General features: G+C 43.0%; 1 protein-coding gene across 4 annotated transcripts in view; it reads left to right on the top strand.

The window, feature by feature from the left end:
• LOC138180128 (receptor-type guanylate cyclase Gyc76C) overlaps positions 1-24,595 on the top strand; it is a 101,225-nt gene that overhangs the window by 61,359 nt on the left and 15,271 nt on the right. For all 4 annotated transcript variants that reach the window (XM_069113647.1, XM_069113649.1, XM_069113646.1 and 1 more), the window contains one exon: positions 3,977-4,174. In XM_069113647.1, coding sequence (XP_068969748.1) covers positions 3,977-4,174 — 198 coding nt within the window. The remainder of the gene's footprint in view (positions 1-3,976; positions 4,175-24,595) is intronic.

Below are 24,595 nucleotides of genomic sequence, written 5' to 3'. Positions count from 1 at the left end.
GTTTCAATAGTTCTCGCGTATTGCGCTCTTCGCGCGAGTAAAATATTTCAAAATTTGGGAAGAGAATATCCGAAGGTACGGAAACGCGAGCAAGAAGCAGAGATACCGTAGCGAAGTTAAAGAGACGTTCGTCGAGTGTAATTAAGTTACTCGATACTGATAATTACGTCAAGTATTTTGAAGTCTTTCGAGGTACTGGTCGAATAACGAATAAAAATATCACGACGTTATTGGGTCGTTGGTTGGTAATTCATGACCTGGTTTCGGTTCTTAATATTCTTGAAATCGACGGTTACAAGAGTATTACATCGCACCGTCTCATCGTTTGCGCTTCTCCTAACCCTAATACATTCGATTATTACTTAAACGTAAAGAAGCTACGGTAGTTGTTATTCGACGAGTATCCAGAAAAGTAAGAGGATCGTTTTCATCGATCTGAATCGGGGCCTTCGATCAACATACGTACATAGTCGTTTTCGTATCTTTGCGGACGTCGAAGAAGGAAAGACAGCGCACGTGAATCGAGCTTAACGCTTACCTGTCCGCTCGTTTCAATGGTGTACGCAGGTGCATTTTACCTCGCTGCTGGCGATACTCAGCGGAGGAGGGAGGAAAAAAAAATGCTGGAATTCGCTATGACGCACTCCCACGATGTAAACTAGTTTCACGGCGGGCGATATCTGTAAATAGGGAACGAGATCACTTCGAATTCGACCGGTCTCTCGTTAGCGATTCGATTATATTGCCGAGGCTTTTTGCGATTAAGGTGATCGCTCGTGGCAGCTGCTGCATACGCTCGTGATTCATCCGAAACGATTTCACTCGTCGAAGAATTTATCTCGCGTCCAATAGCTTCTTTCGATCTTTCCAGATCTAATTTCTTTTATTTCACATTCGTTTATCGAAACGAGATTGTAGTTAACGTCTGATTAAATGAACACTCGCGAACTGAACGTACTTACGCGGACGTGAATTTCTATTCTACTCGTATGAAGAAAAAATGAAAAAAATCATCGACGCGGTATAAACGAAAAATTATTAATCGGATATTTGTAACTGCGTGAAATATGCGTCATTAGGCTTCCGTTGCCATTCTTTTTCTTCTTTTCTTTTTTCTTCTGAATGGATACGACGTATCATGGCAAAGTCGTTCTCATCGACCCTGAAGGTTGGCACTCGGTCGTGCACAGCCTTCCACGACCGGACGCCCTTCAATTGCTCGAAAATAAGCTGATTGGTGAAACCCTGCCAGTGGCAACAACGCAAGTGTACACTGCCTGTGAACATTGTTTCACACTCAGACAGCTCTTCAGAGAAGTCAGACCTTCGACCTTACGCCTTTTAATGGGATTGATATAAATGTTGCCTCTTGTCGACCGCCAATTTTCTGCTCTTATAAATATACAGTAACTCTATGCCTGTAAATTGAAAGCCATTTGAAAGTTTTAAAGAATACGACAAAAATATGTGTTTGGCTAGAAAGTCAGATACAAAAATAATTCTGCCAACACGAGAATAATCGACAACGCACGTAATTTAAAAATCGCTCTCCTGTAAGAAATAGCAAAGAGATTTAACTTGTCGTATTATTAACCCTGTAGTCCTCAATTCCGATTATGGCGACAGATTTCAACTTTCACCTGCAGTTATAAAAAAAGAAAAAAAGAAAGAAAAATTGCAGAAATAAAGAAGAAAGAAAAGCAGTCGCTTATTATTATACGCATTCCTACGGACGAATTCGGCGGTTGTTGGGGCAGGTGCAAGGCCAGGAATGCGAACCATGCAACGGGAAGAGCAATGATTTTTTATAGCGCCTTCGAAACCGCTTTAACGGTTCCTCTCTGGTCTGAAGCGAAGCTACGCAAAAATTCGTCGGCTTCGCGCGTAAAGGAATCATCGTGGTTTTTCTGATTTCATCGGTACCACGCTCTTGATCGCTTTCGTTGCGTAACCGCACGATGTGTGCGTGTATGTAATTGATTACGTCTCGTAACTCGTTCTGAGAACAATGCCGCGAGATGCGTGAGTATAATTAAGCCATCGACTCCCGGTACTCCTCCACGCGATTGATCCGATCTGGAAGTGTCGACAAAGCTGCTACCGCGATTATTGCACCGTTGTCGTCACAGGCTACGGTTACTTTCCCAACCAGTCGTAGTCTACGCGGAATTTGAAAAAATTCAAGAATAGAGAAACCAACGCGCGGGTAATTGGATTCTTTTAGAATTTCAAAGAAATCGATCGGTGTCTTCTTTTCTAGTAAAATTCTTCCTTAGAACGAAAACCTTCGTATGTTTCATCGTTGTGAAGGGTTTCATTCGCCAACGATATGCTTGAACAATATGTTCTATCGTGATCTTTCAGAAGCTTGAGCGATCAACCTGAGTATTTTTTATCAATTTCTCGATTTTATTACACAAGTGCACGATCGATATTCGATATTCTCGAAAAATAGATTACTCGTTACGGAAAATCATTCGTCGTAACACGATCGCGAGAATATGTAATATCAGATTCGATCTTTTAATATGCGATCGATCGACAACATACGTAATCTCGAAACTGTTTTCCCGTGAAAAATAGGAAATGCTACTTGTCGCGTTTTTTCCCCATAGTCGTCACATGCTATACCAATATAATATTGTGTACTGACACTATCTTGTACGAAGAACAGACACTTAAACAGAAATCATAAAAGAATTTATTGGTTGTTTTGAGTCGACGAGATTATACCAGTACCAACTACCTGGAAAAGTATTGTTTGTTTGCATCGAGATTTGCATAATAAGGTAGCGCACACGCCGCTTCGTGCTGTGTACAAACGCGAGCCGGATACAGCGTGAGAGTGTCGAAGGAATGCTCGCGAAGAACCGGGACACATCGCGCGAGTAACATTACGAATTGAACTTTAATCGACGTTCCTGCCGGGCAGAAATTTATTCCGACGCGAAAGGAATACCATCGAAAGTCGAGAGCCGAGGAAAATCGATTCGTGCGCGTATTATGGAACACTATAACTAACAATAAGCTGAAATATCGTGACCATTATCGTAACTCTTTCCTCTCGCTAATACCGCTACGTATAATACACTAACTTTTATTAATATTCCGATGCCACGGTGGCACCGTATACGAGAAATTATTGCGTTTTCTATATTTATCGGTATTTATCTTATATTTATTAATACATAAAAATATAAAATAAAAAATATAAAATATAAAAAATATAAATAATAGAAATAGAAATATCTAGAAACGGTTCATCAGGATCAAAGAATCTACCGAAAGAAATGAATTTATTTCGTTTCTATTTCGCCCGATGTTATTAGCCAGCGAACGATCAAATTTAACGGATATGCCAAGCGCATACGAAATATCGTTGCAATTGTCAATCGGTTATCGTACGATCGATATGTTATTGTATATCATTCGATTCTGGTCCCGTGATTTATACGTCGCGACCACAGCGTTCGTCGTCGTTGGGACGAGAGTGAATATTCATGACAGCAGTTATGGTAACACAATTAGTTCCATTAAACCAGCCGACCGAGGGCATTACTGGAAACAATTAAGTCATCTAAGTATGCTAACCTACGGTTCACAACGACCGCCGGCCGCTCTCCCGTGACATCGTTCAATTATTGTAATTCAATATCGTATGACGAAAGATGGCAGGCCTTGTAATACGTGTTGCATAACGCTTATGATGATTACGCGAAACAACCATAAATTTGCATATTCCATCGTTGGAGTTTGACGTTTGATGTGGTAATCCGATAAAAACGGGTTTACAATTAAATGAAATTCCTTGTTGGATTCTTATTTTAGATCAGTTATAAATTTGTATGTTCCATCGATTGAATTTAAAAGTTGTGAAATAATCTTTGAAAAACGTGACTTATATTTTTGCCTCGCGATCTTCGATTTGACATAATCGCCGATTTAATAGAATCTCTTCGCTCGATGTTTGTTTCAGATCAACAATGATCCGAACATGTTGCCAAACGTAAAGCTGGTGATGCGATGGAGCGACACGAGGGGAGAAACCGTGGAAGCTACCAAGGCAATGATCGATATGATCTGCGACGGGGTTGCAGCCTTCTTTGGACCAGAAGGCTCGTGCTACGTTGAAGCCATAGTCGCTCAGTCCCGCAACATACCCATGATTAGTTATGTAAGTACTTCTAACGCTATTTAAGACAACGCTTACTCTGCAAACTGTCTCAACGAAACTGGATTTTCGTTCGACGGTTCGTTAATTCCACGCTTAGTCTAGACAGCAGACGTTTCGATAGCTCAGCTTTTTTTTTATATATCCTACATAGATGTACTCGAACAAATCGATACTTATCTTGAAATATATTTAAGTATTATATCAGATCGTAACATATAACGTGTCCAATTTTGTTATATTAATTTTCTAACTTTCTAATTTCAACGTTTTAATCTTTTTATACGTCATTTCATACATTGTTGGAAAACTGTGAATTTCCTGTACGTATGATTCCAATTTTTCAACTGTTACCGAAAGAAACAAGTAAAAGAAAATTCAACCATTTTTTTAAACGATATACAGTATGATTCGCAAAAATATTAGAATATTCATTAAGATAAGAAGTTTAGGAAATCGATGTAACAAAATCGAACACACTCATACACACACATGATTTTTGTAGAAAAAAAGAAGGAAATCTAGCAGTGTTCGGCTAAGTTTCAACCACATCTATGATCCTCGAGAATTGCATCTCTCTTATAAAAGCATCTATATTTCGTTCTTAGCCCTTTCTCACTCCAAAAATTTCATTCATTATTTCCCCATCTACCTGTTAAATATTCCGCCGATATTAAAATAACTCGACGATGCGAAAAATAGCAGCAGTCGCCCTAAAACTACCTAAGAATCCTTTTGATGTCACGTTAGTCGATTTCTTCCTGATCGCGGGTGTAGGTCTAAGAGGTTTCTTCGTTCAAAGGCGTGAGAACGCGGTAAAAGAGTAGAGTGCGGGGTTGTAAGGTGACGAGGAGGAAGGTAGCGTCGAAGTTGTCGAAGAGGTAGTGGTGGTTAACGAAGACGCGGGGGAGGCGGATGTCCGCCGACAAATTGAACACCCGCGGCGTGACAATATAATTACGGGTTGCTTCCGCGCGCAGCTGTGTGCGTTTCGAAGCTTTCGTCCGTGCGACGTTAGGAACACGCGATGCCTGCCTGCGCTTCGGGGCTTCGATCGACCGCCTGAAAAATTAGCATCCTGCCTTCCTCTTGGACCCTCCGCCATGCTTCTTCATCCTGTTTTTCGTTTTACAGTATATAAGACCGCTCTCACGTCGAAACTTACCGAAAGCTTTTTCTAGCCGAGTATTGTCAGCGGTAAAGACGTAAAGAAAGTGGTAATTTTACCATATGCAATCCGACCTAATGAACTATCTTACTCTGATTTTTCATTATCATCCTTGCTTCAGATAGCTCGGGAGTGAAACTGAGAAAACTGCAAAGACTGAACGTCACTTTTCTCCGCGTTTTGATACAAACTCCGAGATAACTCGCAATATGAAATAAAAAAAACAGCAGATCGATTCCCATGTACCAAAAGAAAAAAAAAAAAAAAAGAAAAATACCCTTAGTATTCGATGATTTGTCTTGATTTAAAATTCGAAGGAGGAAAGTACGGAAATTAGATGGAATTAGACTTAGAGAGCAGCTGCATCTGGCTTCGAGTTACATCCTGCCTATTAAGGTCTAATGGGAATTCTATCATCGTTTCGCTTCATAGTTTCGAACGGGTCTTTTGTAACTCCATGGTACTTAAGATCGAGCCACGTTAGTCCTAGGTTGAGCCTTGAACTATGGCTATCGAAGCTATCTTAGGTCCGAGTTATCTGGAGTCCGAGATATCTTAAACCATAGATTAACCTAGGTCCGAGGCTCGTAACGCAGTCGCCTGAACAGGATGTAGAAACGCATCGATCACCAGGCAAACCGAATCGAACCGGTTATACCCGATCGGGGTGGACACAAAGCGCGTGCATTCGATTCGGTGCCCCCGATCGAAGCCTTCGTGTCTTCCTACTTCGAATCACCTCCATCATAGTCTCGTTCGCGGTTTTTGACCGAGTACGAGCTCACGATCGACTTAAATCATCTTGACTCTGAGCTATTCTAGGCTCCAACAGTCGTAAGATTAGACCTCTGATCCCAGTTAAAATACTTCGTGGTGGATGACGAATGACCGATAGGCTTGCGTTATAAAACTCTAAGTAGTACACTTTTTTTCTGGAATTTAACACTGTGACGACCAATGTACACCGGCGCATCACGAGCGTCAACTATCAGTGCCAAATATATGAGAACCGTAACGAGAAACGTAAGAGAGAAACATAACGAGTCTATATATTTGTTGATTTTCGTCGATAGTGTTACTTATTCTTCTGGTTTCTTATGCTAATTATGGATACGGAATTTCCATGCACGTGGATCTAAGGAGGATCTTGTAATCGTTTGGAGCCTATTTGCCTTGATGTTACGAGTCCAGTTGTTTAACGATGTTGTTGACATCGTTGAGAACCAGCCTGGCCATCGTATCAGCTGCTCGTGCGATGCCACTTGAATTCTTCTTTTGATCTTCTCTTTTTTCGATTCGCCTTTTCTACACAGACTTGTCGAACCACGATCAAAGTTCTACGACGAGGTAGGGGAATTTATTACGCAACTTGATCGTAGACTAACTAACTAGACGTTTCAAATATCTTCTACCAGATACCGTATCTTTCTGTCTTCTTTAAGACCCAAAAAAGAAATATAATAAATATTACAGATTTATTTCGTAGAGCGTACCACGGTGACAGATACGTTGATCGCCACATAAATAATCGATTTGAAAAGATAGAAGAGAAGTTAGATTACAGCGGCGTCGCGGTAGCGCCATTATGTCATCGTGTTGTACTCTTTTAACATCCGGACCCACCGAAAAATTCGCGATCGAAGATCATTCATGGAAGAAACGATCAGGAAACGAGTGCTTGAAAATGTGCGGTGCGTCCGCCAGTAGCAATTTATAAAAACACATGTCACGGATCCGCGTCTATTTTTAACCGGCTGATCGGTTAACCCGTCTGCTTGTACGCCTCGTTAATCGTCTGGAATCGTCCTCAGACCAGCCGTTTCCATGGAATTCGCCAGTCGAAAAGTAGCACATTGGAACGAATTCGACGGGTCATTTCTGGTGTCCCACCTTTTGGGTAATATTCCGATCCCCTTCTCGATTAAAACACCGTTCACCAATGGCAGAAACAAAAAGAATCCTCTCCGTCGATGCTCCGTAGTTTTTCGACTCCAAAACGAAATTTTTGTCTTCCAGTTACAATATTTACGAACCGAGAAAGAAATTACTGAATCTTCAAGTAGCTCGTGAATTTTCGTGAAAGTGTCCCCAATGTCTCCTCCGCGAATGGAGCTGAATAATTCACGGAAAAGTCAATCCGACGATGTACAGTTATTAACACGCAATCCAAGGCAGGAATGTTTAATGGAAAATTTTCAGAATCTCACGATACGTCGTGCTCGTGTCGCGATATACGGTTCTCTTCTCGCAAATTTAAATTTAACTCACGCGACTCGATTACGCGATGCTTCGAGAGGAATTAAAGAGCTACAGGACAGCCACGGCGGAGACAAAGAAAAATGTAATTGTTACGAAAGGAATGGACAGTTTTGGACGATAGGAGTAGACAAAGCAACGATCGTGCTACATCATCGACGAACTGAATCGTAGGAACAGTTTTCCTACGAAGTCTTGGTATAGCATCTTGCAGGAATTCGATGGTATTCATCGTTATATCGAGACATCAAGATAGGTTAATCCATAGTTTTCCTGAACGAGAGTTTTATAGCGTTAATTTGTTAACCATAAGCTATTAACGATACAAAAGCGAAGGAAATAGGATGTTACATTGAATATTTTGCGCTCACATCTATTTTAAAAGTCAGCTAAATTACACGGTTCGTTATTAACGATTAACTGGTACGGATGAAACGATAGAATCTTTTCCGAGATATTATCATTTTGCATTGAAAGATCTTACCAACTATTATAATAGTAATGAGGTGTACATGTGTTATAGTCGTCGTGATAGTGCTACACTCCGTTGGGCCGAGATAGGTTCTGCTGCGAGTGTACCGCTGCTTCTCTTCTCATTTTAGATGCCGTAGAAAGAAAAATCGGACTACGGTCGCCGGGATTTGAACCCGGGTGCCAAAACGTTCGTAACCTAAGGCGCTAACCACTGCGCTGCTGGTTTTTTTTTTTTTAATAACGTTTATTTAAACCAAGATACAATTTAATAAATTTGGGTATTCACAATAAACTATGAATTTTGATAAGATGTGCTTGGCAAAAGTACCGATACGCGACGATACGACGTAGCCATACTATGTTATGTGTCGGCGTTTTACGTTTTTTGTGTTTTAATCTATTCTTTGGATTTAAGTCGCTGGGGAGCGGAGCTTTTATGTGATTTTGTTTTTGGTTGTTTTTTCTGTCCTGAAAACTTGGTCGCAAAACAGGACGCTGCGGTAGTCTACTTTTCTATCCTGAAAACTTGGTCGCAAAACAGGAGCTGCGCTAGTTGGTGTCGTCCGGTGGTATTTTGCTGTCGAGTGCCGCCACAGTAATATCGACGCTGTTTTTATTGTGAATTCAGCCACTTTTAGTCACTGGTAACGTGACGCTGTAGCAATAACAAAGCTCCGAAAGTATCCCTATGAACTAACAGTTCCGAGTATTGCTTTACACGCGTTTTCAACCGTTTGAACTGTTTAAAGTGAGAAAAGCTGAAGAGCGTTTTCTCGACAGAAACTGTAAGGACGCGTTCGAGGACTCTCTCGCATCATTCTACCGATTCGAATATGAGAAAGTGGTACGCGAACGTAAAAAGACCTCCAGACTAATTTATGTTAATCGGAGGTCGTAAGAAAATGAAACGGCCACGTGAGAACGGTCGCGCCCGTTTTGCCGAACGAGGAAAGGGATCGAAGGAAGTTGGCTCGCTGATGGCGAGTACAGTATTATTTGTACGGTAGTGGCTGGATAAATGGCCACAGGACGTGACCTTATCTGGTCGATTATCAAGGGAGGTATATTTCTAGAAAATCTCTCTTCTCCGCTGAATATGAATTCGTTTATTTTACATATTTACGTAATAGCCCTCTTACACAATAATTTACCAACTAATAATACCAATGAATCGACAAATGACAATTTATAGGTTATAAATTTCTCCTCCATGATTTTACATTTAAGCAGATAATCGACTAATTTATAAATTGCATTAGTTGAATCGCGCAAAAGAATCCAACAATCAAAATTTATTAATACCAATGACACGTAAAATTTCCTTAATAATACGAATTGAATCGTTGGAAAGGAACCGAAGGATCAGGAATTATTGTACTCCTTTCGTTGGTCGATTCGAGCGTAGATCGGCCCTTGTCTCGCGTCCAGCGCGAAGGACGAACCGCGTACGAACATAAAGAGAAGCACGGGTTCTCGTTACTTTCACCTAGTTTCACTCGTTAGCGAGCCGAATGGAATCAGCCGCGAGACCAGAGGACCTCGTCTCTCGCTCGCACGCACCTCGTTCAATTTCGACGAGGCTCGCGCGTTTTCCTTCCGCCGGATGTTTACCGGCGCTCGCGTGTACGAACTTCCGTTGGCTTATTTTCTGCCTGGCGGCGAAGTATCCGCCGCGTCGCGCGGCTATTTCTGGAGCCGACCAGCGCGAAAAACGTGCCGCTCCCACGCGTCGCTTTGTGATCGTCGCCCTCTTGAAAACTGCAAGCTTCTGCGACATATGACTCGCCAGATCTCTCACCTTCTTTTTCTTCTGTTTCTTTCTCCGACTTTGCCCGCGACCTCTTCGCAGATGGAACGTAACGTCTCATAGCGGATAAAAACGTTATTTATAGTTTATAAATGAACGTTGGCTGGAATTGCGATCGTTTTTCTTGATTTTTAATTCCGAGCCATGAACTTTTGTCTGTATTTCTTTAGACCGTACAGCATACTGGAGGTCTATTTTTCTTTATTTCTTAATTTTCGACAGTTCGTTAGGTTGTCACGAATATAAGTAATAATAATGGTTTTTCGAACGTTGACGTAACAGTTGTCTGCAATTCGACGATTATCCTCCGACGAAAATACCATTCTGTCTTGTATTCTCAAGGATTGAAAAGTAATTAAACGAATTTTAAATATATTTAAATAAACGAGCGTTGGAACAGAATTGGCGGAAGCGCGATAGTCGATGGGAAGTGAGAAAGGAACGACGCCAAAGGGGATCGCCAAGGTTCAAGAACGCAATTGGAAACCGGCATTCTTGCCATTCGATCTATCGGTTAAAGGTACATGGACGGACTAATCAATCCATTATCCACTTTTCCCCTATTCACGTATCACCAAAGCGAAATACCACGTGTCCGTGTCAAAGCCAGCCGACTTATCAACGCCTCATCGCTCGTTCAACCTATCGATCTCAACATTCCCGAGGCTGCAGCTGGAATTTTAAAGATCATAGCCCGCATAGTTGCGTTTCCCGCCTAGCTAAGCACAGAAACCAATCCACACGCGAATAATTCAAGAATCCTCCGAGCTCTGAACTCTCTCCTAGCGCATTCCTGCATACAAAATAGCCAACCACCGATACAATGAAAGAAAATACAAATCGTTGAAAGTCCTGCACGTCTGTTCGTCGAAACGAAAGCTTCGCAGGTGAACCCGCTTAACGTAGACCACCCCGTACACCAAACGTCTGACCATTTAAGCGAATAGCCGTAGGTGGACCACAGAGGCTGTAACAACCCGCCTATGCCACGACTCGACATCTCGTAACCAGAGTGTATATGCGGGTATCACGATCCAGTGGGAACTTTCGATAAGCGCGCGGACTCGCTCTCTCGTATGCTCGATCCTCTCGACTCGGTCAGCACGCTGCTCCGCCACGCACACGCATGCACACGCGGGTCACTGCATCGAGGTTGGTGCAACCACCTGTTGATTGCACCGGCCACCGAGTCGATGACGTCTCCGCGGATCGGAAAATTGTCGGCACGACGCGCTCTCGTGTATACATCTTGCGGCTAGACGCACGCTCGGATATAACTACTTTCAAAAGAAAATTTAAGACTTACGGAAGCTTTGCGAAAGATTCAAGGGTTGGCCGAGTTGAAAGAACCGGGAATTTGAAAGATTTCTAAATCGATAAATTGAGAATTTAGAAAGATTCGCGTATTGAAAGATGGAATATTCGAAAGCTTTCCAAATCGAATATTTGAAAGATTTCCAAGTTTGGAAGGTTTCTGAATAGAAGAGGTTAAAGTTACATACTGCGAAACGAAATTGGTTGATTCCAGCGTTTTAGTTTCATTGCTAAAATTCTTAGTTTTACTATTAGAATGTACGACTTCGCTCGACGAGATTGATCAGTTTCGCTTCCGCGTTGCTTAACCGATACTCGACGATCGTTCGGAAGATTTCACGCGATTGAATACAGTTTCGTGAAATAATTTAATAATTGCGAAACATCATAGTTCGTATCGTGTCCTAGATCGACCAGCACCGTGATCACTCGCAAACGTTTTCTATGCTCGTAAAGTATCGTCCAGCGAGATTGGCGAGAAATTCGAACGGTATCGATCCATTGAGATAGTAAACTAGAATGAAACGAAGGAGAGTGGTGCGAGTTATCGCGACACCGTGGTAGAATCTCTGGCCAAGATTGCCGGCAATTTCGCGCGCGATATTCCCCGAGGGACCGCGTAAACGCCTCCACGTCGAATTACCCTTTCAGACCTTGCGTAACTCGATTTGAAGCGTTCGCTCGGCATGCGAGACTCGGCTGAAACCCGAGAGTTCGCCGTTGGTGACAATGTTCCTTTGAGCGGCCAAGAAATCGCCGTAAAGTCCTATTACCGCGTACGTAGAAACTGTACAGCGAGCCGTGTCCATAGCTACGGCGATCTCCCTGCCGTAACCTACAACATGTGTCGTTCTCTCGTTCTCGCTTTTGGCTCGCTTTTACGCGAAATTTCCAATTCAAATGGCGCGTTCACAATGATGATAAAGTGTCGTGTGACGCCACCAAGTAAATAACACGAATTACAGATATAAATTCCACGTGTCTCGTCGTGCTAGAAGCAAGAGCTCGCCCGAGGTGGTAAGCACGCACGATCGCGCAGTAACGTCTAAATCCCTTAACGCTCTTATCTTTTGCAAATTTACGACGAATATACACATACAAAGGATATCGCTAACAAGACGAATCTATGTTAGATATGCGCTCAAATTCCTGTAGTCTTTGAAAAATTTGGTTTCTCGAGCGACAGTTTTTTCAGCCACGCGATAAACTACGTATCCTCCAACATTATATACAACCACTTCGTAATGTCCTTAATCTTTTGCTCGAAGAAACTCTTGTGGTTCTGACGCAAACCGATATTCGAGTAATTTTTGTCGTTCCATATCATCGTGGAAGTGCTCGATTTAGAAGATATTTTGAAGAGAATCGTCGAAACGAACGAAATGTATGTTGGGGAATTTCCTATCTGAGGTTCCGAACAAACATCTTTGTTAAATTTGCTACGTATCCGAATTGAATAAGCCGCCACGTGGCGAAAGAAGAGGTTTCTGCTTGCTCGGTCCTGCGTGCTACAGGCGCGAGCGCTAAGGCAATTGATCGAAATAATTCGCAGGTGATGCGGTTGGGAGGTGGTTTTGACAAAAACGGATCAAATCGTAACGATACCGCGGGAATAAAAGTACGCGACGAGTAACCGGAACCACGCGATAGAGCTTCGCCGCGAAAGGAGCAATATTATTCCATCGATGCCGTATTTGCATGAAAACTGCTGATTCCCCTGACCTTCGCGTTCTATTTATAGCCGAGCCTGTTGATGCCCCACGCACTCGAACGCTTACCTGGTCCGGCTCACCGGTGTCCTACCACGTCCAACTGACACGCGTCCACTTTTCTATCGGTAACTTCCAGAAATCGAGTGACACGATTTAACTCGATGGAATTAAGACGAAAGACAGAAAGTTCTTTCAGACGCATTAGCTTAATGTTCGTTATCTCGGCGATTCGATATTTTGATAGGCAAATTCAATTTAGATTACATTAGGTACTTCGTTAAACCTTATCGAACCGATAGGCGTGCACGTTTCTATTCCTAACTTCCAGGAATGAGACGATAGACTAAGTTTATTATTAACTTCTCGTTTGATACAAGATACCGCGTATAGTTCCGTTTGATTTATTATCTGCAGACTTCTTCGTAGAGACATTTTTAGAGACACGTTGTACTATGTACATTCGGCGCTTTATCAGAGAAACATCATATTGAGAGGAATGTCGAAGAACGATAATATTTTGGCAACGATTCAGCCACGGAACAATATGTGGCGCCGGAATATGCGAGTTTCTCGAGACCCACGTATCGAAAGTTTCGTTTGAAATTAACTAATAGTACGGTCCAAAAATCTGTCATCACGAACGAGAGGTATGTTGAAACGGTATCTAGATTTTGCTAATCGCCCAAAGAGTCTATATCGTAATTCATAGCGTTTCCGAGGTACGCGTTTCGTTTCTTCGCACAAAAGCCAACTGGTCTGCCAGTTACTGCTTTCGACTCCTCCTCCGTTCTTTTCCATTGCTACGCTAGCACTCTGTACTCACACTCGCGCAATTTCTCCACTGGTACAACGGTAAGAACTTGTCATAGGCGACACGTGTGTGCCGTAAACAAGAATTCGACACGGTGACGATTTTGGCCATGCTGTCTGGCGATCTACCCGCCTCTGAATCTCGGGATCGTCGCTCCTTTCCGAGATTCCCCTGACGCGTAGGCGTAAAATAGCATTGCGATACTTTCATCTTGTGCAATAACGACGTAATAATAGCGCTTCTGCGGTGGCTATCGGTACGGTAATAGCGGACTGTGCACTTCTTTGGCGTCGCGTATGCATTATTTATACAGCGCGCGAGTCGCGTACACGCGGCCACCGGTAAAAACTTGATCGTGTGGTTTCGATCCGCGGATCGAAAAGGAAAAGAGATAAAAGTAGACGTAGAAGCAGAAGAGAAGAAACTAATAGAAACGTCGTAACGCGGCGGCGATACGCGTGCACCAATCGTGTTCCATCGGCGCGAGAAGGGAACGATTATGTTAGAATCGTTCTCGGCCATTTCCTCGTCTCCTCGACACCGACCCACATTATATCTCTGTTTCGAGTGACGTTACGTGATTTCCACGATGAAGTAATCGCCAGGCTATCTTTAGCCAACGCTTTGTCGACCAACTATGATCGACGATTTCTCGTTGCGAGCACGCCTCTCTAGGCCGTACATGTTGCATCGCGCCGCCATTCTTGCCATTGTTCCTTCGAGATTTATGGGAAACCTGTAGCACACAACCGTATATTTAAGATTCTGAGTCCGTAACTTCATAACGAACAGACGATGTTCAGAACGTACGATGAACGGAAATAGAATACAAAAGTTGAAACAGATTAACGACAAGGCAAGATCTCTCCCTTTTTCTCGAGTTTGGCCCGTGAATGATTAAAAACGTACACGCTATGCGATATTATTCCTCGTCTCAACTAACAACGATAACATGGAAAATCAAACTCTTCCACGGCTGTCATACGTGCGTCCACCGCAGTCTCAACACTGTACACGATGTTGGTTCAGACTTCGTGCATCGTACCGCTCGGGACAATATCCGCGGGCAATGGTCTTTCTTTGTCAATCGTTGCTATTTAATTGGTACTGCCAAAAGATTAAATGGTAGAGTACAAACAACGAGGTCCGAAATACGATCTTAGACACGTCGACTTTATCCCGTACGTTTATCCATCGAGAAACCATCGGTAGCAAATGGTCGATCGGTTGTTGCGTGATTTTCTGTATCGAAGCGTGCAGCGTGCATCGCAGAATCCGTGTGGCGTGCAGCACACAGACGGCTTAAATACACGCTATCTTTAGCAAGGGAGTAACGCGGACGAGCTGAACAGAGCGTGAGAATACCGGTTCCGCGCGAAACGATACGATTTGTTTGCTACATTATCGCCGAGTTAAATATATCGCGATAGCGTGAGGAATTTACGAGCGACCGGACGCGCCACTGGCCGAGGAGAGTCCCGTCGTCGATCGGCCCGCGAGAATATAAACGTCCTCCTGATATTACGTAAAATTAACCTGGTGCATGCACGCGCATACATGCACTGATTATCTTCTTATCCTTTTTATCGAGAAAATACGTGCACGCGCCTCGATTAGCCGCCCGCAAGGCCCAAGCTTATTACGCAACGCTAATGCAGATGATATAACGTTGAGAAATTCATCGATAATGCTGTATTCATCGCTCAGACATTCGGCGATGATTTTTGGTCAATGAAATTATTTTATATTCAGAAAGAACGCGACTTATTTTTGTATCCCTCTATCGATAATCTAAAAAGATTGTCGATAATTGTCTTAATCTATCGTCTGTTCGACGATGTATGAGCTGTTTATTCGTGGCTTACGGAAGTAATTATTTTCTATTCAGAATTATTTGTTTGCAACTCGTTCTTTATTTTTGTGGTAATAGATGTAATCGAAGATCGCAGAAGAAGAACATGACGAGTATTTTTATCTCGATCTTTTCATTTCGATGCTATTTAGTGGAGAAACAAACGTAGTTTAATAGAAAACAGCGAATAAGGCGAACAGTTTGATCAAAAGATGTACAATTGTTAGCAACGAATGACAAATCTGTAGTCTCCTATTAGAATTATGGTACTGTATCTCGTTAGATAACTGATACTTCTAAGGATATAGAAGAAGTTTTTTCGTCTGTAACGAAGCAGAGTTTGCTGTTCACGAAGACTGGCTCTAATTTACAGTGTCAAGTTCACGGTATCCTGTCGAGGTTTTAAGAAAGACTAATGGATAATTCCCCCTTGAAACGAGAATGCCCCCCACACTCTCCGAGAATCCAGCTCAAACGTGTCTCACTGTGTTAACCCTGTTCCGTTCTTTCGGTCATTTCTCCTATTCTTAGGAAATTTCTCCAATACGAGCGATCTGTAAAAGCGTCGTTGCAATTTTATTCTTAAAATATTAAATTCCTTTTTGTTCTTAAATTAAAGAAATTCTCGACAGAAGGGAAAGAGAAATTCTCGTCTGAAAGGGACGTTCGTTGGCGGAGGCAATAGGTCGACAACGAGCATAGTTTTCCGATAAATGGGTCAATTGGTTTTTACATAACGTGGATTGGAACGAAAGCTCGCGGGATTAAAGTCGATCGGAGATCGAGTTGCAACCAGAGTATGCATAAGTGCATTACGGACACGCGGTTTGAAATGGTCCGTGCGGTGTTCAGAATTAGAGAGAAGGCATCGGGGAACGATCCATTCATCACGGCCACAGGAGAAACACAACGCGGTCGTTTTTACTGGAGTAGACTCTATTTTTAGCGGGCGGGAATAAAAGAGCGAATAGAGTGTGAGAAGAGAAAAAAGAAAAAAATACTGGTTTCGCAGGCACGTCGGTGGCTGGCTGGTTGCTCGTTTGCTCCGTCATTGGCGGCTCGTGTCCGCTCTCGAACAGCAGGAAGAAAAAGCGAGAGAGAGAGAGAGAGAGAGAGAGAGAGAGAGAGAACGGGCTCGTAACGTAATATCGCGTCAACAGGATTAATTAATATTTACGCAGAAATCCCTTCGCGAAGTTGAGTCGCTTTCCCATCGAACCGTGCAAAAACTGGTTCATTTTCTAATCCGTATTTCGATCTAGAATTTTTCTTCTTTATTTTTCCCCTACAGCTCGTCGAATGTTTTGAAATTTAAATGGTCGATGGAAGGAAGAAAGAACGGGGGAGTAGACTCGTATTATCGGTGCATGAATCGTTCGTTTATCGATCGGTATGTCGAATATTTTATGAAAAGCGCGATAACTTGTAATAGGACTGTCGCCGATAATGGTCGATGTCGTCCATGATGATCTCGAATCCCACCTAAGACATTCTAGTTTTCCCGATTGTGTACCATGTGATTCACGGCACACGCTCCGATCGAACGTGACTAACGTGTTTTTTAACCTTGGCTGCGACTCGCTGTCAGCGTTCAAGGATCGCTGTTCGAATTAGCCGCCGACGACGAAGTGCCGCGAGAACCGCTTGGACCAATTCGTGGCCTAATATTAGCGCTGAGAATTCGTCCATCGAATAATTTATTTTATTTTTATTTGCTTATTATGTTGCGAACATCGTTTTACATATTCATCTTACAGTATCGATCGATTTGTAATATATAAAACGAAAAAAAAAAGAGAAAGATAGTATACAATCAACGATATAGCAAAGACAAGAATGTCGAAACGAATTAAAATCGAAACGCCACGAATAGTCAGAATATCATATACGAAAAATCTCAGTGGAATGTATTCGTTTGTTTTGAACCGTTTCTTTGTTTCGGTAGAAATCCTTGCAACATTTCGAATATACGTTTCGTACAAGTTCTCTTTCGCATGCTTAATCCGCTTAAGTAGAGGCAATTTCTTTTCGCTATTACGAGATAGTTACGTAATTTTGATTTTTTCGTTCCGCCGTAATGTACAGTCCGTTCCTTCCTTCGTGTTACCCTTCGGAAACAACTATTCACGACAGGAAATTTACCTTTAACGAGCGTTGCCGGTACCGGCAACAAAGATCGACCAAAAACGAAAGAAAGAATCGCTTAACGACACGGTGCAAGCACGTGTCAGCTCGCTGTAAAGCCGGCATTCACCTTTTTTCCGCATATACACACACGCTCGGTTGACACCCATAAAAAGGTTAACGTACAGCGAATAAATCGATGGCCGGATAATCGCGTTGGTCGCACTACGACAACGAAGGGGTGCAAGGCACAAAGTAATCTTCGTATATAGACAAGCAGGGACGTTATTTCGACCGTTGGTGCAGGGAACGAGCGAACGGAAAACAAGCAAGCAAGCAAGCGTCGGACTCGAGTTTAATGTGGGTGCCGCCTTAAGTAACGACGACGCGGCTGGTTTCAGACTAAAATACACTCAATTAACCCTTAATTGGCCGGCACCAATTATGGGCCCGGCGTACCGACGCGTATTCATTCGGTCAACAAGAATGTATGGTCGACCGGCGTTGTTCTTCCCTCGTTTTACGACACGACGTCGTTCGTGGCTCGCTTCTGGCACGCAGATAAACGAATTTCTTCGTCGTGTCGCGAGAGCTTATCCGCAGATTCGAGCACGTGATCAGCACGTTTGGCCATCTTGGTCGCGTGGAAAGTTCGCGCCTCGAATCGTACTCTATTTATCTAAAAACGTTGTAAACGCCGTTCGACGTATCTTCTACTTTTTTCTCCGCTTTTTTATTTTTTTATTTTTGTTTTTTCCTCTACGAGGTCAGACTCTTTTGTTTATGGAAATATTTGATACGCCGGGAAAAATAAAGAATATTTCAAGATCGTCGAGCGAACGATGCAATGGAATCGAGCGGAAGATAATTCCTAGTCGAGTTCCTGAGACGATTATTCCGAGGCACGTGGTCGGAGTAATATTTTCCTATGTAAGTCTACCCCAGCCGTTACCATCGTGATGCACAAAGGAATTAGCGTTAAGGTCGAATTTTACTGCTCGTACATCATGTCGCGATAACGAGATCGTCAAACTTCCTAGTACTAAGTATTTCTATTTACGAATAACCGCGGCGCCATTGGTTTTCATTTTCTCTGCAATTGTGTGTCGTTGTTTCTTCGAGTGATTTGTGTCACTTCCCCCGTTTTGCTTACGCGACAGAGCACGTTCCTTTACTTCCACTTGATCCAGAGAAAGGGAACCATTGAACGATCGCGACGACGCTGAAAACGACTATTTTTATGTACAAAAGAACAAACCCCGAGCCCTTTAATATTTTTGGACGAATTTAACAGCGAGAAATATGGGATAAAGTAAAGAAAAAGTATTCATGGAATGGCGGTCTACGTTGTGGACGAGGCAGAACGGTTCGAATTAACGGGTACCACGGAGATCTTGGCGAAATCTTGCGCGGAGCAGTGGGCGCATACAAGCGGCGCTTTCAAATGGCTCCCCGTGATACGCGAAGTGCGTGCGATTTAACGAGCTGCGACGGCTCGGTCGCAATCGCCTTAATTTGTCGTCGGCTAAGTTCGTTCTATCGTCGCGTTAAGCCTAATGCCGCGATTCCAAATATAATTTCCGTGCAGCAGGACCGATAATTTGCGAAACAGCCCGCGTATCCGTTCAATGTTGTGGCTAAAACTGTTCCAGGAAACAGTCTCGTATACCATTTCTTCTTCTTCTTTTTTCTGCACGTGTTCCTTTATTTGTTTGTTTCTTTCCTCTCCTTTCTCTTTTTTTTTTCTTCTTCTTCTTCTTTTGACATCGTATTGCCTTGAAAGCAATCGTGGAATTCCATAGAAAAAAGAATTGTCGTCGCATGACGCAATTTATTGTTGCAAAATATGTATTTTTAAGTCGCATGTATGTCGCGCGTTTACGTGATCGTACAGGAATTCGCTCGTCCGTTTATTTCTGGTTTATAATTGTTCTGGATCCGAGACGATTCAGCGAACAACTTGTTATCTGGTAGGAGACCGAGGCTCGAAACGTGACAAATCCCTCTTTCTCCTTTATTTCGTTCTCCGTTTGAAGAAAATCCTTTGTTTAAGAAAAAACATACTTTGCACAAATATGCTGTTATCTGTGCGACGCCCGGTCGCGCATGTGTGCGTGCGTGTGTGCGTGCATATGTATTCGTGGCTGACTGAAAGATGGCTCCTTTTTGTGTAGATTTGAACGAGCCCTATCAGCGTCTGTCAATATTTACTGGTAATCGCGGCACGAAAACAGCGTAAATCATGTAGTATTACGGCGGTGTGAACGATATTACAGCAACCGTATTACAGCGACTATCCGTTATCAGGCGAGAATATGTCCAAGTGTCTGTGTTTATCGGGTCGACTATATTTAGATCGGGTATTGCTTTGTCGAGAAACGCGAATCGAATCAAGGAAGGAGAGAATACTCTTCGTTCCGACGGCTTTCGTCACCGTCCAGAGAAAACCGTAAAATCGTTCGTCCAACTTGCTGCGATCCGCGCGACAATCATAAAAATGGAAACAAGTGTTTTTCGTGCAACTTTTAGGCTTCATCCATTATTTATATCGATTGTATTGAAAACTAGGAATATATTTTCCTTGGTGTTCTTGTAAATAAGACGTAACGCACCAAAATTGTAAGCAATTTTATCGACAAGAAATACATTCGTCTCATTGTCATACGTATAATACAACATGGAACGCGAAAATGTTAATTTCAATGTTTCATCGAGATAAAATCTAAGATATTTCTTCGGATGTGTGAACATTGCTTTCTTTATTGACTATCGTCAATTATTAGAAGATATAAATTCCCGATGAATTTTCGACGGAAGAAACGTCTTTATTATTTATTCTAGAAAACGGGGAAATACGTTTACTTAATAATTTGCCACGATACGGCGTCTCGTGTACCCAACGTCGAGCGTGAAAGGGTTATAATTACAATCACCTATATACACTACATTTAAGTGCACACAATACAACTAGTTCTACTAATAACCAACCACCATTCTCTGCTATACCATACTGTATCATACCAACAAAGAAAAAAGAAGTGAAAAAAGAACGAGAAGGAAACTACGTTCCGTAAACGAATGCACATTAATCCCGGATCACATTCCAGAGCAGAGCAGATACGAAATCGCGGCGACGAATTCCACGTGGAAAGTTCAACAGCTCGGACACGCGTCATGCAATATTAATTACCCATTACCATATACTGAGCGTTAACGTCGGCTTTGCCTGGCCAACACACGACAGTCGAAAACGCTAATTACATCGAGGCACGCCGCATCGACTTCCAATTTCCACGCTCGGTTACCATCACCGTGCTTGAAACCGCGTCGCACAGTATTTTCGAAGACGGCTGCGAAGAAGCGACAACTTTGATGATTTTTCCCTTACCAATTCTTGATTTTACTTTTAAATTTCTATATTTCTAAGGAAATTATTTGAATACGCTAACAGGTATACAAAGATCAGTAATCTCTTACTGTCTGGAAGAATACAAATTAGAATTGGATGATTCTTTTCGTAAAAGGAGACATTTTCAGTGAATAGTTTCACCTGTCGTTGATTTTGTAGAGAAAGATAGGTATTTATATTTTGCGGTAGAAAGATGAAAATAAATATAGTAAATCAGATAGTTAAGAGCTATAAACGATATTAGTCCGCACAATGGCCTGTGACTTTTTCGCGGTCAGACGGCCGTTTTAACACACTGTACGTCGGCAGCGAAACAGTGTTTGCCCGGCCCGTTCACTGTTATGCCCCCGGTCTGGTCGGAATTCTTGAATGGCTTGTCAGGTAGAACCGAAATCCCACGGCGTTACGAGAGAGACTCGTGTATCCGGCGTCATTCGAGTATAACCAAGGATACCGACGCCGCTATACACACCGTGGCTCCACTAACTGCCTATGTTTATCGTCAGGCTATATTTAGCCTGGGCTATTGCTTTGCCAAGCGACAGACTGAACGAACCAGCTACAACCGATCGACACACCAGCAGCCACCACCGGCATCACCGTTCCGGCCAACTTCCCATCTCGATGCTCTTTCTCTTACTCCCTCTTTCTCTCCCTCTTATGTCCCGTCCCATATATACGAGCCTACACCATCCTTACGTATATGCTCTTCTTGAGACTTGCAGCCAAAGTTGTGCATGTACACATCGTATCGGCCATCGACACCCACTGGAGAACCGATCCGTGTGGATCGCTCGAGTTCCGTTTTGCTCTTTACATTGCGACATTTTAACGAGATGCAGCACTTTCCAAACGCGGTCCACGCGTTTTTCTATTTAAAGACTCGAGTCGTTGATTGTTCTCGCGAACGTTATTCAATATATTGCACGCGTATTTCAAAACTCGAGTCAACTGAAACGAGTTTCTCAGGCAGGAAATTCTTTGGAGGTTTGCAACAAAATTATTCATTGATCACATAATGGCAAGAAAGTACGTATATAGACTCTGCGAAACTATGCTTAAAGATTATTCTCGCAATTTCCCATTCTCAGTCCTTGAGATCCGCCTTGGATGATTTTAATCTCGGACGATGGATCTTGTAACGCAAGAGCGAATTATTTCGATATTAAGCCTAAACTGATAGCGTATTAATAGTAGACGAAGTAAAAAAACGTTGGAGGAAAAAATGAATCGATACGAGTAGTAGACGGCGGAGCATATACGACTGTGTACGACCATGACCGAAGGAAACCAGCGCGTTTAGTCGCGCTAAAAGTTGTCCACGTGCTCAAGGAAGAGACGGTGCAAAGTGAGAGTCGGGTGTCGAGGCCCGTTTGATTTTTCATCGGGTCGCATTAATTTCCATTCGATTGTTTCGCCATTCAAGGATACAACGTCGGCCGCACGCAAGCGAGCTTGCGCGCTAACACACAACTATCGCTATTTGTCCGTCGGGGCTATAAATAGACGCTGTTGATTTATGAATAAATGAAAGCACCGCCCTGTTTCTGTGTGCGCGGTTCCCCCACCAAGGCCCGCGCAGCGTTCGCGCCTGCGCTCCGCGTGATTCTCGCCCGTACGCATGCGCCCGTGCGTAAAGAGTTGTGTATCCCCCACCACCGTTGCCGCCGCTACACGCGTTCCTCGTGAACAGGGCCGCCGCAATGATTCTCCGGTTTAGAAATGTATTTTTAGACCCGGGTACCGTTTGTTGGACACAATTTGAACACCTTTCTCGGTCAATAAATCTCCCGCGCGAAGCGCACTGATTGCGAAAGTCCCATGAGCCCCTCGTGTATTATGGAAATCTGCTCAACTTTCCAAGTTCATTCTTACATTGTAGCTGAATTACTAAAACTTTTATTAATACCTTTTTGGTAGTTAAAGTTCGAAGTAAGATACGGTTTATCGATAGGGTTAAAGACGCGAATAGAAAAATCTGACGCTCGTGTATTTGTGTATCAAAACTGGAAACAGGAATGCCCTTGGTCTGGTGCCTGTTAGCCTGCCGTAGAGCCGTTAGTTACAACATTCTGCTTTTCATTCCTCAAATTAGAATGTATATCACAGTTGAATTAGTAAATAAGCTATGTTATGTTTATGCCGGAACGCAGTCGTGCGCGTGGCACGAGGCTAAATATAAATACGCCTGATCTAAATATCATTCGACATCTCTGATCTCTCTGAATAAAATTCATTCTCGATCGATGGTTGCAGTGGAATGCGTGGCAAACACGGACGCGCAGATATTTCGCAAGTCGATAAGCGGACGCTGCGAAATCCGACTTCGAAGTGGACTCGCCACGCGAATATAAAATCGATGTTTAAAGAAGAAATAAACTCGACTTCGTAACGATCTGAAATAGGAATATACTGGTGGATTTACGATCTTTTCGAGTAGATCGTAATTCACTAGAAACTAGAAACAAGTATCAACCCTGTTGCTTATTGACACGAATCATATTAACAGCGAACCAAAACGATACTAACCAACTCGAATATTCTAGCTGTGTATTTCATAACAAGTTTATACGCCATAAGAAACCGATGAAACGTAACCACGATCTTTACTTTCCGCTTACTCTCCGTTCGTTATGTTTATCCTGCTTAACCATAACGATTGCGTAAGACCGAGGAAACGACGTGATTACCGAAGGAACGTGTTACGTTTTCTCGACCATCTTGTTCACCTGGCTTCCCTTAATTATCCGTCAGCGGGCTGTTTAATTGGCGGAAGACGTCGGCGTATGGTGTCACTTAATAAAACTCGAACGATCGCGCGATCAGAAACGACCAGCGCCGACGATACGAGCCGTCCTACCCCGTTTAACGAGCACCCTTATCGAGAAAGCTGATCCTCGGGCCGAGGCCATCAACGATCACCGTGGAATCCAGAATAGCGCGCATTAACGGCATAATTTAGGAAGTTATGCCGATGAAACGAACGACGGACACTCGTCCAAGGCAGATCTTTCCGCTATGCAGACAGAGATAGGAGAGAACGTTCCCGGAGATAATCTGAAAGCGACCAGAAGCTTAATTGGAGTTAAGGCAACGTCTCGCGACTTCAAGTTCAATTATCTAATAGCGACCGCGCCGTAGCTTCTGCCTGGCTGCTGCTTTCTAATTCCCTGGAAAGAATTCGCTCGTTCAATGAGCCATTCTTTCTCTCCCCCTTTCTCTCCCCCTTTCTCTTCGTCTCTTTTTGTCGTTAACATCGCGTTTTCACCGACAAAGCGTGCGTTACCAGGTGAAAGAAAATGATACTTTTCATCATGACCGGCTAAGGCGCTGTCTATGGATAACTCAAGAGGCTAGTCAACTTAGAACCGCGTCCAATCGATCCAACAACGAACATCCTTTTTGTTCGAAACCAATCGCAAACGATAACCAACGGATATCAATTTGCGGAAACATTTTGTTCGTATCGATGCAACCTGTTCCAAGGATTTGAAAAC

The sequence above is a fragment of the Bombus flavifrons genome, chromosome 5 (assembly GCF_040668555.2).
Source record: "Bombus flavifrons isolate JBK064 chromosome 5, iyBomFlav1_principal, whole genome shotgun sequence".
NCBI classification, from domain to species: domain Eukaryota; kingdom Metazoa; phylum Arthropoda; class Insecta; order Hymenoptera; family Apidae; genus Bombus; species Bombus flavifrons.
The sequence above is the reverse complement of the archived record's forward strand: the minus strand, read 5'-3'. Positions and strand labels throughout refer to the sequence as shown.